A 13,915-nucleotide genomic window follows, 5' to 3' on the forward strand; every position below is an offset into this window, starting at 1 on the left:
GACTAATACCGGGCTAGTAATCCAGCATCCCAGACTAATGCTGGGCCAGTAATCCAGCATCCCAGACTAATGCTGGGCCAGCAATCCAGCGGCCTGGACTAATGCTGGGCCAGTAATCCAGCATCCCAGACTAATACCGGGCTAGTAATAAAAACAAAAAAAACTGTGGATGCTGGAAATCCAAAACAAAAACAGAATTACCTGGAAAAACTCAGCAGGTCTGGCAGCATCGGCGGAGAAGAAAAGAGTTGACGTTTCGAGTCCTCATGACCCTTCGACAGAACTTGAGTTCGAGTCCAGGAAAGAGCTGAAATATAAGCTGGTTTAAGGTGTGTGTGTGGGGGGCGGAGAGATAGAGAGACAGAGAGGTGGAGGGGGTTGGTGTGGTTGTAGCGACAAACAAGCAGTGATAGAAGCAGAATATCAAAAGATGTCAACAACAATAGTACAATAGAACACATAGGTGTTAAAGATAAAGTTGGTGATATTATCAAAACGAATGTGCTAATTAAGAATGGATGGTAGGGCACTCAAGGTATAGCTCTAGTGGGGGTTTTTTTTTTATTTTTTTTTATATAATGGAAATAGGTGGGAAAAGGAAAATCTTAATAATTTATTGGAAAAAAAAAGGGAAGGGGGAAAACAGAAAGGGGGTAGGGATGGGGGAGGGAGCTCACGACCTAAAGTTGTTGAATTCAATATTCAGTCCGGAAGGCTGTAAAGTCGCTACTCGGAAGATGAGGTGTTGTTCCTCCAGTTTACGTTGGGCTTCACTGGAACAATGCAGCAAGCCAAGAACAGACATGTGGGCAAGAGAGCAGGGTGGAGTGTTAAAATGGCAAGCGACAGGGAGGTTTGGGTCATTCTTGCGGACAGACCGCAGGTGTTCTGCAAAGCGGTCACCCAGTTTACGTTTGGTCTCTCCAATGTAGAGGAGACAACAGCCCGGACTAATGCTGGGCCAGTAATCCAGCATCCCGGACTAATGCTGGGCTAGTAATCCAGCATCCTGGACTAATGCTGGGCCAGTAATCCAGCATCCCGGACTAATGCTGGGCCAGTAATCCAGCATCCCGGACTAATGCTGGGCCAGTAATCCAGCATCCCGGGTTAATGCTGGGCCAGTAATCCAGCGGCCCGGACTAATGCTGGGCCAGTAATCCAGCATCCCGGACTAATGCTGGGCCAGTAATCCAGCATCCCAGACTAATGCTGCGCCAGTAATCCAGCATCCCAGACTAATGCTGGGCCAGTAATCCAGCGGCCCGGACTAATGCTGGGCCAGTAATCCAGCGGCCCGGACTAATGCTGGGCCAGTAATCCAGCATCCCGGACTAATGCTGGGCCAGTAATCCAGCATCCCGGACTAATGCTGGGCCAGTAATCCAGTGGCCCGGACTAATGCTGGGCCAGTAATCCAGCATCCCGGACTAATGCTGGGCCAGTAATCCAGCATCCCAGACTAATGCTGGGCCAGTTATCCAGCATCCCGGACTAATGCTGGGCCAGTAATCCAGCATCCCGGACTAATGCTGGGCCAGTAATCCAGCATCCCGGACTAATGCTGGGCCAGTAATCCAGCATCCCGGACTAATGCTGGGCCAGAAATCCAGCATCCCGGACTAATACCGGGCTAGTAATCCAGCATCCCAGACTAATGCTGGGCCAGTAATCCAGCATCCCGGACTAATGCTGGGCCAGTAATCCAGCATCCCAGACTAATGCTGGGCCAGTAATCCAGCATCCCGGACTAATGCTGGGCCAGTAAATCCAGCATCCCGGACTAATGCTGGGCCAGTAATCCAGCATCCCGGACTAATGCTGGGCCAGTAATCCAGCATCCCGGACTAATGCTGGGCCAGTAATCCAGCATCCCGGACTAATGCTGGGCCAGTAATCCAGCATCCCAGACTAATGCTGGGCCAGTAATCCAGCATCCCGGACTAATGCACTGTGGACAGAGGTTCAAATCCCACCACAGCAACTGGTGGAGTTTAATAATTGAATTTAATCAGGAATTGAAAGCTAGTTTCAGTAATGATGATCATGAAATCACTGTTGATTGACCTAAAAACCCATCTGGCTCCCTAATGCCCTTTAGGGAGGAAACCTGCCATCCTTACCTGGTCTGACCTACATGTGACTCCAGACCCACAGCAATGTGGTTGATGCTTAGCTGCCCTCAGTAAAGGCCCAGTAAAGGCACTCAGTGAGAATGGGTAATATATGTTTGCCCCTTATCAGCAATATCCTCATCACAAAAATCAGCACAAATATAGCTGACAAGATGTTGCGTTTCATTTTACTGTAACCTGAGCATTTCACCACTTCCGAGTGAGCCCCTCACTATAAAGCCATCTCCAGTTTTTTGTTGGGAATTGCGCTAGGGGTGTGGACAGCCTGCAGCTGACTCCAGCCCTGAGCCCTCTACCCCAATCTGCTGCCCCACTGATTGTTCATTCAGCTCCTCTTTCTCCACAGGTTTTCTTTACAGTGTTTGCGGATGAGAGGCGGACTCCACCGGAGCTGGACTATACCAACATGCTGCTATACTTCGCGACTCACCGAGACCCTGCCCAAGGATTCTACCGATCCCTCAGCCTTGCTGCTGGAGCACTTCTCACCTGGAATCCAGACTCCGACTCCACCCTGTTCAAGGTGAGCTCACAGGGAGCAAGCATCAAACACAGCACAGGAATCATAGATTCAAAAAAGCTTCACTCTGGATCTAACCCCGTGCTGTACCTGTCCTGGGAGTGTTTGATGGGGACAGTGTAGAGGAAGCTTTACTCGGTATCTAACCCCGTGCTGTACCTGTCCTGGGAGTGTTTGATGGGGACGGTGTAGAGAGACCTTTACTCTGTATCTAACCCCGTGCTGTACCTGTCCTGGGAGTGTTTGATGGGGACTTTGTAGAGGGAGCTTTACTCTGTATCTAACCCCGTGCTGTACCTGTCCTGGGAGTGTTTGTTGGGGACTTTGTAGAGGGAGCTTTACTCTGTATCTAACCCCGTGCTGTACCTGTCCTGGGAGTGTTTGATGGGGACGGTGTAGAGGGAGATTTACTCTGTATCTAACCCCGTGCTGTACCTGTCCTGGGAGTGTTTGATGGGGACAGTGTAGAGGGAGTTTTACTCTGTATCTAACCCCGTGCTGTCCCTGTCCTGGGAGTGTTTGATGGGGACAGTGTAGAGGGACCTTTACTCTGTATCTAACCCCGTGCTGTACCTGTCCTGGGAGTGTTTGTTGGGGACTTTGTAGAGGGAGATTTACTCTGTATCTAACCCCGTGCTGTACCTGTCCTGGGAGTGTTTGATGGGGACAGTGTAGAGGGAGCATTACTCTGTATCTAACTCCGTGCTGTACCTGTCCTGGGAGTGTTTGATGGGGACAGTGTAGAGGGAGATTTAGTCTGTATCTAACCCCGTGCTGTACCTGTCCTGGGAGTGTTTGATGGGGACTGTGTAGAGGGAGATTTACTCTGTATCTAACCCCGTGCTGTACCTGTCCTGGGAGTGTTTGATGGGGACAGTGTAGAGGGAGCTTTACTCTGTATCTAACCCCGTGCTGTACCTGTCCTGGGAGTGTTTGATGGGGACAGTGTAGAGGGAGCTTTACTCTGTATCTAACCCCGTGCTGTACCTGTCCTGGGAGTGTTTGATGGGGACAGTGTAGACGGAGCTTTACTCTGTATCTAACCCCGTGCTGTACCTGTCCTGGGAGTGTTTGATGAGGACAGTGTAGAGCGAGCTTTACTCTGTATCTAACCCCGTGCTGTACCTGTCCTGGGAGTGTTTGATGATGACAGTGTAGAGGGAGCTTTACTCTGTATCTAACCCCGTGCTGTACCTGTCCTGGGAGTGTTTGATGGGGACAATGTGGAGGCATATTCAACGGATGATTTTTACTTATCTTGGCACCTTTCTATTCCAGTCCGAACCATGTATTGATCGGCACACTGTGGGGAGGAGTACAGCTGTGCCAGATGGACAAAATGCACCCTTACCCTCAGCCGAGATGGTGCCGATATCTGCACTGTTTCAAATCCTGACCCACGGTGTTATGAAAACTGAGGACACTCATCGCCACAGCATCCAGTCCGAAACAGAGCAGCTTTACTGCAAGGTACATTACACTGCTGACAGCCAGAGTTCAGGGGAGGTGGTGGCATAGTGTTATTGTTGCTGGACTAATAATCCAGAGATCCAGGGTAATGCGCTGGGGACCTGGATTCAAATCCTGCCATGGCAGATGGTGGAATTTGAATTCAATAAAAATCAGGAATTAAAGATTTAATGATGACCATGAGGTCATTGCTGAATGTTGTATAAACCTGTGTAGTCCACTAATGCCCTTTAGGGAAGGAAGTCTGCTGTCTTTACCTGGCCTGGCTGACATGTGACTCTGGACCCATAGCAACGTGGTTGCACTGGGAATCCTCAACATGACCCATGAAGTCTCATGGCATCAGGTCAAACATGGTCAAGGAAACCTCCTGCTGGTTACCATGTACCACCCTCCCTCAGCTATGTGGAAAATTGCCCAGATATGTCTTGTGCACAAAAAGCAGGACAAATCCAACCTGGCCAATTATTGCCCCATCAGCCTACTCTCCATCATCACTAAAGAAATGGAAGGCGTCATCAACAGTGCTATCAAGCAGCACTTGCTTAGCAATAACCTGCCCACTAACACCCAGTTTGGGTTCCGCCAGGGCCACTCAGCTCCTGACCTCATTACAGCCTGCATGCTTGTATTGATGGTCATCTTCCAAACTTCTATAGACTGTAGAGCAGTTCCTACAGATTGGAGGGGGGCAAATGTAACCCCACTATTTAAAAAGGAGGGAGAGAAAAAACAAAATTACAGACTAGTTAGTCTAACATCAGCAGTGGGGAAAATGCTACAGTCTATTATAAAAGACGTGGTAACCAACACTTGGAAAGCATTAACAGAATTAGACAAAGTCAGCATGGGTTTATGAAAGGGAAATCATGCTTAACTAAACTACTGGAGTTTTTTGAGGATGTAACTAGTGAAATAGATAAGGGAGAACCAGTGGATGTGGTATATTTGGATTTCAAGAGGGCTTTTGATAAGGTCCCACATAAGAGGCTAGTGGGAAAAATTAAAGCACATGGGATCGGGGTTAATATACTGGTATGGATTGAGAATTGGTTGACAGACCAGAAACAGAAAGTGGGAATAAACGGGTCTTTTTCCAGATGGCAGGTGGTGACGAGTGGTGTACCGCAGGGATCAGTGCTTGGGCCTCAGCTATTCACAATATATATAAATGACTTGGATGAGGAAACCAAATGCAATATTTCCAGGTTTGCTGATGACACAAAACTGGGTGGGGTTGTGAGTTGTGAGGGGGATGCAAGGAGGCTTCGGGGTGATTTAGACAAGTGTGTGTGTGTGTGGGGAAAACACATTGCAGATGCTGTATAATGTGGATAAATGTGAAGTTATAAGCGTCAGTGTGAAATACAGAAAGACGGTATTATTTAAATGGTGATATATTGGGAAATGTGGATGTACAAAGGGACCTGGATGTCCTTGTACACCAGTCACTGAAAGTAAACAACCAGGTACAGCCAGCAATTAGGAAGGCAAATGGTGTGTTGGCCTTCATTGCAAGAGGATTTGAGTTCAGAAGTAGGGATGTCTCACTGCAGCTGTACAAATCACACCTGGAGTATTGTGTGCAGTTTTGGTCTCCCTACCTCAGAAAGGATACACTTGTCATAGAGGGAGTGCAGCGAAGGTTCACTAGGCTGATACTGGAGATGGCAGGACTGTCGTATGAGGAGAGATTGGTTCGATAGGCCTGTATTCACTAGAGTTTAGAAGAATGAGAGGGGATCTGATTGAAACATATAAAGTTCTAACAGGGCTAGACCGACTAGATGCAGGGAGGATGTTCCCCCTGGTTGGGGAGTCTAGAACCAGGGGCCACAGTCTCAGGATACAGGGCAGGCCATTTAGGACTGAGATGAGGGAAAATGTCTTCACTCAGAGGGTGGTCAACCTGTGGAATTCTCTACCACAGAAGCTGTGGAGGCCAGGTCACTGAGTATATTCAAGAAAGAAATTGATAATTTTTTGGATTTTAGGGGAATCAAAGGGTGTGGAGAGAAAGCGGGAATATGGTGTGAGATAGAGGATCAGCCATGATCATAATGAATGGTGGAGCAGGCTCGAAGGGCCGAATGGCCTACTCCTGCTCCTAGTTTCTATGTTTCAATGTACTGCTCAGTGAGTGCAGGTACAGGTCAGTCAATCCAGGACCCAGTCAGTGGAGCCAGGGATCAGTCCATGAGTCCAGCACTGGTCAGTGAATCTGTGTTCCAGTCAGTGAGTACAGGTACCGGTCAGTGAGTGCAGGTACCAGTCATTGAGTCCAGTTACTGGTCAGTGAGACCAGATACTGGCCAGTGAGTCCCGGTGCTGGTCAGTGATTCTGGGACACAGTCAGTGATGTCAGGTATCAATCAGAGAGTCCAGGCAATGGACAGTGAAGCCTGGTACCATTCAGCAATTCCACATACTGGTTAATGAGACCTGGCATCTGTCAGTGAATCCAGGGGCTGGTCAGTGAATCCCGGCCTGGTCAGTGAAACCCAGTACTGGTCAGTGAATCCAGGTACTGGTCAGTGAAACCCAGTACCGGTCAGTGAATCCAGGTACCGGTCAGTGAGTCCAGGTACTGGTCAGTGAATCCAGGTACTGGTCAGTGAAACCCAGTACCGGTCAGTGAATCCAGGTACCGGTCAGTGAGTCCAGGTACTGGTCAGTGAATCCAGGTACCGGTCAGTGAAACCCAGTACCGGTCAGTGAGTCCAGGTACCGGTCAGTGAAACCCAGTACCGGTCAGTGAATCCAGGTACCGGTCAGTGAATCCAGGTACCGGTCAGTGAAACCCAGTACTGGTCAGTGAAACCACAAATTGGTAATTTAAGCTGGGAGGATCCCTGTTTTGTCACATTGACCACACTGAGTAGTGACTCTGGGATATCTGTCCGCTTTCTGCTTTCTCAGCCTGGGCAGGTTAAATCCTGGCTGAGTATGGACTATTCACCATGATCTGTTGACTTGTCAGATGATACACTCATTCTTATACCTTTCTTCACACTTGTAGCATTTAACTAAGTTGTACAAGGACTTGGGATCAGAGAACTTGGAGCCACTTCCATTCGGGATTTTACTGACACATCCTTTCGTAGTGGACCTGATAAACGGAACTCTCAAATTCACCCTGCCAGTAAGAACTCACTTTCACTCTCTGAAGAAGATTCAGACGGACTCAAGACATTAACTTTTTTTACCATCTTCACAGATGTTGCTTGACCTGCTGAGTTATTCCAGCATTTCCTGGATCTTTCTCTCTCACTGCCTGGCTCTCTCTCTGTCTCCCTCTCACTGCCGGCCTCTCTCTCTCCTTCTCACTGCCTCTCTCTCTCCCTCTCTCACATTGCCTGCCTCTCTCTCTCCTTCTCACTGCCTCTCTCTCTCTCTCTCTCACACACACTGCCTGCCTCTCTCTCTCTCTCACTGCCTGCCTCTCTCTCTCTCTCTCTCTCTCACTGCCTGCCTCTCTCTCTCTCTCTCTCACTGCCTGCCTCTCTCTCTCTCTCCTTCTCACTGCTTGCCTTTCTCTTTCTCTTTCCCTCTCACTGCCTGCCTCTCTCTCTCTCCCTCTCACTGCTTGCCTCTCTCTCTCTCCCTCTCACTGCTTGCCTCTCTCTTCTCTTTCCCTCTCACTGCCTCTCTCTCTCTCTCTCACACACACACTGCCTGCCTCTCTCTCTCTCTCTCTCTCACTGCCTGCCTCTCTCTCTCTCTCCCTCTCACTGCCTGCCTCTCTCTCTCTCCTTCTCACTGCTTGCCTTTCTCTTTCCCTCTCACTGCCTGCCTCTCTCTACCTCCCTCTCACTGCTTGCCTCTCTCTTTCTCTTTCCCTCTCACTGTTTGCCTCTCTCTCTCTCACTGCCTGCCTCTCTCTCTCTCTCTCACTGCCTGCCTCTCTCTCCCTCTCACTGCTTGCCTCTCTCTTTCTCTTTCCCTCTCACTGCCTCTCTCTCTCTCTCTCCCTCTCACTGCCTGCCTCTCTCTCTCTCCGTCTCACTGCTTGCCTCTCTCTTTCTCTTTCCCTCTCACTGCCTGCCTCTCTCTCTCACTGCCTGCCTCTCTCTCTCTCTCTCTCGCTGCCTGCCTCTCTCTCTCCCTCTCACTGCCTGCCTCTCTCTCTCTCTCACTGCCTGCCTCTCTCTCTCTCTCACTGCCTGCCTCTCTCTCTCTCTCTCTCACTGCCTGCCTCTCTCTCTCCCTCTCACTGCCTGCCTCTCTCTCTCTCTCACTGCCTGCCTCTCTCGCTCTCCCTTTTACTTTCTGCCTTTCTCTCTCTCCCTCTCACTATCTCTCTCTCTCCCCCACCCTCACTAACTGTATCTCTCTCTATCTGTCCCTCTTACTTTCTACCTCTCTCTGCCGCTCAATCTCTCTCTCTCTCCCCCTCCTTCTCACTATCTGTCTCTTTCTCTCTCCCTTTCACTATCTGTCGCTCTCTCTCTCTCTCTCACTATCTGCCTCTCTCTCTCTGTCTCTCCCTCTCGCTCTCTTTGTCTCTCTCTCCCCCACTGCCCCCCCCCCACCTTTCACCATCTCTCTCTCGCTCTTACTATCTGGTTCTCTCTAACCCTCCCTCTCACTACCTGTTTTTCTCTCTCTCTCTCTCTCTCTCCCTCTTACTTTCTGCTGGTCTCTCTCTCTCTCCCTATCTCTCACTCTCTCCCTCCCTCTCACTGTCTGTATTCCTCTCTCTCCCTCTTAATTCCTGCCTCTCACTATCTCCCTCTCTCCCTCCCTCCCTCTTTCTACCTTTCTCTCTCTCTCCCTCTCACTTTCTCTCTCTCTCTGCCCCTCCCTCCCACTGCCTGCCTCTCTCTCTCTCTCTCCCTCACTATCTGTTTCTCTCTCTCTCTCTCCCTCTCACTATCTGTCACTCTCTCTCTCTCACTATCTCCCTCTCACTCTCTGTGTCCCTCTCCCCACCCCCCACCCCCCCCCCCCCAACTTTTACCATCTCTCTCTCTCTCTCACTTACTATCTGTTTCTCTCTCTCTCTCTCTCTCCCTCTCACTATCTGTCACTCTCTCTCTCTCACTATCTCCCTCTCACTCTCTGTGTCCCTCTCCCCACCCCCCCCCAACTTTTACCATCTCTCTCTCTCTCTCACTTACTATCTGGTTCTCTCTAACCCTCCCTCTCACTACCTGTTTCTCTCTCTCTCTCCCCCTCCCTCTCACTATCTGCTTCTCTCCCTCCCTCTCTAACTATCTGTCTCTCTCTCTCTCCCTCCCCCTCACTACCTATCTCTCTCTATCCCTCTCATTAACTCTCTCTCTCTCTCTGTCCCTCCCTCTCACTGAGTGTCTGTCTCTCTCTTCCCCTCCCTCTCACTATCTGCCTCTCTCCCTCCCTCTCTCTAACTATCTGTCTCTCTCTCTCTCCCTCCCCCTCACTATCTGGCTCTCTCTCTCCCTTTCTCTTACTGTATGCCTTTCTCACCCTTTTTGTCTGTCCTCTCTCCCTCTCTGTCAGCTGCTTACTCCCTCGTATTACTTCTCTCTCCCTCGGTCCCTCTCTCTGTTTCTCTCTCTCCCTTTGTCTTTCTATCTCCCTCTATACCAATCTCTCTGCTCACTCACTGATATTTCTCATTCTCCCTTTCTCTCTGACTCTCTCTTTTTTCTCTTGCACACTTCCTCAATTTCTTTCTCACATTTAGGCTCTTGCTCTGAACTTTCTCACTCAAAAAGGCACTCTACCACTCCTTTGTTAAACATTCACGGGATGTGGGTGTCACTGGCTGGACCAGCATTTATTGCCCATCCCTAATTGCCCTTGAGAAGGTGGTGGTGAGCTGCCTTCTTGAACCGCTGCAGTCCATGTGGTGTATGTACACCCACAGTGCTGTTACGGAGGGAGTTCCAGGATTCTGACCCAGTGACAGTGAAGGAACGGCGATATATTTCCAAGTCAGGATGGTGAGTGACTTGGAGGGGAACTTCCAGGTGGTGGTGTTTCCATCTATCTTGCTCTTTTCAATCTCTTCTGATTCAACATAGCTCACTGACAATACGTGTGTGTGTGTGTGAGTGTGAGAGTGTGTGTATGAATGTATGTCTGTCTGAGAGAGTGTGCGTGTGAGACTGTGCATGTATGAGTTTGTGTGTGTGTGGATGTTACTGCGTGTCTGAGAGTGTGTGTGAGAGTGTGTATGAATGTATGTGTGTGTGTGGATGTTACTCTGTGCATGAGTGTGTGTGTCTGAGAATGTGAGTAAGAGTGTGTGTGTGAAAGTGTGTGGACCAGTGTGTGTGTGTGTGTGTGTGAGAGAGAGAGAGTGTGTATGAGCGTGTGTGTATGAGTGTGTGTGTGTGTGTGTGTGTGTGAGAGTGTCTGTGATTAAGAGTGTGTGTGTGTGAGCATGACTGAGTGTGTGTTTGTGTGAGTGAGAGACTGTGTGTGTGAGAGAGTCTGTACGTGTGTGTGTGAGTGAATGTGTGTGTATGTCAGAGTATGTGCTTGAGTGAGTGTGTGTGCGTGTGTAAGAGTGTGTGTGTGAGTGAGAGTGTGTCTGTGTGAGTCAGTGTGTGTGTGTGAGAGAGAGAGTCTGTGTGTATGAGTGTGTGTGTGAGAGAGAGTGTCCGTGTGAGTGAGAGAGAGAGTGTGTGTGTGAGAGAGTCTGTGTGTATGAGTGTGTGTGTGTGAGTGAGAGTGTGTGCATGAGTGAGAGTGTGTGTGTGTGTGTGTGAGTGTGTGTGTGAGAGAGCCTGTGTGTATGAGTGTGTGTGTGTGTGTGAGAGTGTGTGTGAGAGTCTGTGTGTGTGTGTGTTTGAGTGTGTGTGTGTTTGAGAGAGTGTGTGTGTGAGAGTGTGTGTGTGTGTGAGAGAGTCTGTGTTTGTGCGTGAGAGAGTGTGTGAGAGTCTGTGTGTGTGTGTGAGAGTCTGTGTTTGTGCGTGAGAGTGTGTGTGAGATAGTGTGTGTGTGAGAGTGTGTATGAGTGTGTGTGTGAGTGAGAGTGTGTGCGAGAGAGTCTGCGTGTATGAGTGTGTGTGTGTGTGAGTGAGAGAGAGAGTGTGCTTGAGAGTGTCTGTGCTTATGAGTGTGTGTGTGAGCATGATTGAGTGTGTGTTTGTGTGAGTGAGAGAGAGTGTGTATGAGAGAGTCTGTATGTGTGTGTGTGTCTGAGTGAATTTCTGTGTGTCAGAGTATGTGCTTGAGTGTGTGTGCGTGTGTAAGAGTGTGTGTGTGTGAGTGAGAGTGTGACTGTGTGAGTGTGTGTGTGGATGTTACTGCGTGTGTGTGTGAATGTGTTTGCGTATGATTGTGTATATGCTACTGCTTGTGTGTGTGTATGTGATTGTGTGTTTGTGAGTGAATGTGTGTGTGACTGTGAGAGTGTGTGCGTATGAGTGTGTGTGTGTGAGACTGCGTGTATGAGTTTGTGTGCATGTGTGGATGTTACTGCGCGTGTGTGTGTGACTGTGAGAGTGTGTGCATATGAATGTGTGTGTGTGTGAGACTGCATGTATGAGTTTGTGTGCATGTGTGGATGTTACTGCTTGTGTGTGAGCATGTGTGTGTGTGTGCATATGTGTGTATGTGTGTGTGAGAGAGAGAGTTTGTGCATGAGTGTGTGTGAGAGTGTGAGATTGTGTGTGTGAGAGAATGTGTGTGTGAGAGAAAATGTGTGTGCGTGTGAGTGTGTGTGGATGTTACTGTGTGTTTGTGTGTGCATGTTACTGCGTGTGTGTGTGAGTGTGTGTGACTGTTAGAGTGTGTGCATATGAGTGTGTGTGTGTGTGTGAGACTGCATGTATGAGTTTGTGTGCATGTGTGGATGTTACTGCTTGTGTGTGAGCGTGTGTGTGTGTGAGTGTGTGTGCATATGAGTGTGTATATGTGTGTGAGAGAGAGAGTTTGTGCATGAGTGTGTGTGTGTGTGAGAGAAAGTGTGTGTGAGTGTGTGTGTGGATGTTACTGCATGTGTATATGTGTTTGCGTATGAGTGTGTATACGCTACTGCTTGTGTGTGTGTGTTTGTGAGTGAATGTGTGTGTGTGAATGTTACTGTGTGTATGTGTGTTTGTGTGTGTATGTTACTGTGTGTGACTGTGTCTGTGACTGTGCGAGTGTGTCTGTGTGTGGATGTTACTGCATGTGTGTGTGTGTGTGAGCGTGTGTGTGTGTTACTGTGTGTGACTGTGTGTCTGTGAATGTGCGAGTGTGTCTGTGTATGGATGTTACTGCATGTGAGAGCGTGTGTGCGTATGTGTTACTGCGTGTGACTGTGTGTCTGTGACTGTGCAAGTGCGTGTGTGTGTGAATGTGTTTGCGTATGAGTGTGTACACTACTGCTTGTGTGTGATTATGTGTGAGTGTGTGGATGTTACTGTGTGCGTGTGTGTCAGTGTATGTGTGTGTAAGTTACTGCTTTTGTGTAATTGTGTGTTTGTGAGTGAGTTTATGTGTGTGGGTATTACTGCATTGTGTGTTTGTGTATCTGTGTATGTTACTGCAGTGTGTGTTTGTTACTGCTTGTGTGTGTTTGTGTGGTCTCCCTATATATCTTGCTGCATCAACCTTTCCCCATTCTCCATCTTGCTATTCTTTAGGTTCTTTGTCCCTCTCTCTCTCTCTCTCTGTCTCTCTCTCCCTCCCTTACCTCAACTCTCAAGCTGGGGTAAAGGAATGGTGAAGAGGCTTTGGGTTGGGTGGAGTGGTGATAGGCGATAGCTCACAGAACATGCAGCCCCTGACCACTGTTGCAGTTTTTTTGGAAAAGCCTTCTCCAGTTCAGGTTCAGTTGATTAGTTAGCTCCTCCCCACAATCCACAACCCCCACTTGGTGTTCACTTGGCAATGGTAATGCCATTGAATATCAAGGGGTGATGATTGGATTCTCTCTTGTTGGAGATGGTCATTGCCTGACACTTGTGTGGTGTGAATGTTATTTGCCACTTGTCAGCCCAAGCCTGAATATTGTCCAGGTCTTGCTGCATTTGGACATGGACTGCTTCAGTATCAGGAGTTGCGAATGGTGCTGAACATTGTGCAATTATCAGCGAACATCCCCACTTCTGACCTTATGATGGAAGGAAGGTCATTGATGAAGCAGCTGAAGGTGGTTGGGCCGAGGACACTACCCTGAGGTGAGATGATTGATCTCCAACAACCACAACCCTCTTCCTTTGTGCTGGGTATGACTCCAACCAGCGGAGAGTTTTCCCTTTGACACCCCGTGCCCCATTTCCACAGTCACTCATATACATTTTGCACTCAGAGTCTCGCCATTTACTGTGTGTCTGTTTTATTGATGCAGGATTTCAAGGCAATTCTGCAGAGGAAGCTGGTGGAAAGTGAAGCAGTTGCAAGCAGCTCTCCTGAACTTTCAGTGGAAACATCTTCAAACACACCCACTGAGGATCCAGGATCTAGTCGGCGAAGAATAGCCAAAACATGAAACCATTTCTAATTGGCAGACGTGACTGCCCCAAATGTGGATCTCATTAATTAACAGCAATAAATCCACAAATAAATCAGTCTTCATTATCTCAATCCTTACCTGACAAGTCCTCCTAAGTATCATGAGCTTCAGCAGCTTATCACATAGAATCATAGAATTGTTACAGCACAGAAGGAAGCTATTCGGCCCATCATATGTGTGCCAGCCCACTGCAAGTACAATTCACGAGTGCCACTCCTCTATTTTCTCTTCAGATAATAATCCAATTCCCTTCTGAAAAGCCTCAATTGACCCTGCCTCCATTACACTCTCAGGCAGTGCATCCCAAACCCAAACCACTCACTGCGTGAAAAAGCTTTTTTCCTGATGTGAATAACT

General features: G+C 48.7%; 1 protein-coding gene across 1 annotated transcript in view; it reads left to right on the top strand.

Moving 5' to 3' along the window:
• spef2 (sperm flagellar 2) overlaps window positions 1-13,585 on the top strand; it is a 375,455-nt gene extending 361,870 nt beyond the window's left edge. The window contains exons 39-42 of the mRNA XM_041185381.1: window positions 2,482-2,658; window positions 3,934-4,125; window positions 7,145-7,267; window positions 13,394-13,585. Of these exons, the coding sequence (XP_041041315.1) occupies window positions 2,482-2,658; window positions 3,934-4,125; window positions 7,145-7,267; window positions 13,394-13,534 (633 nt within the window). The 3' untranslated portion in view covers window positions 13,535-13,585. The remainder of the gene's footprint in view (window positions 1-2,481; window positions 2,659-3,933; window positions 4,126-7,144; window positions 7,268-13,393) is intronic.
• Window positions 13,586-13,915: the final 330 nt, after the last annotated feature.

This window comes from Carcharodon carcharias, chromosome 4, assembly GCF_017639515.1.
Source record: "Carcharodon carcharias isolate sCarCar2 chromosome 4, sCarCar2.pri, whole genome shotgun sequence".
NCBI lineage: Eukaryota > Metazoa > Chordata > Chondrichthyes > Lamniformes > Lamnidae > Carcharodon > Carcharodon carcharias.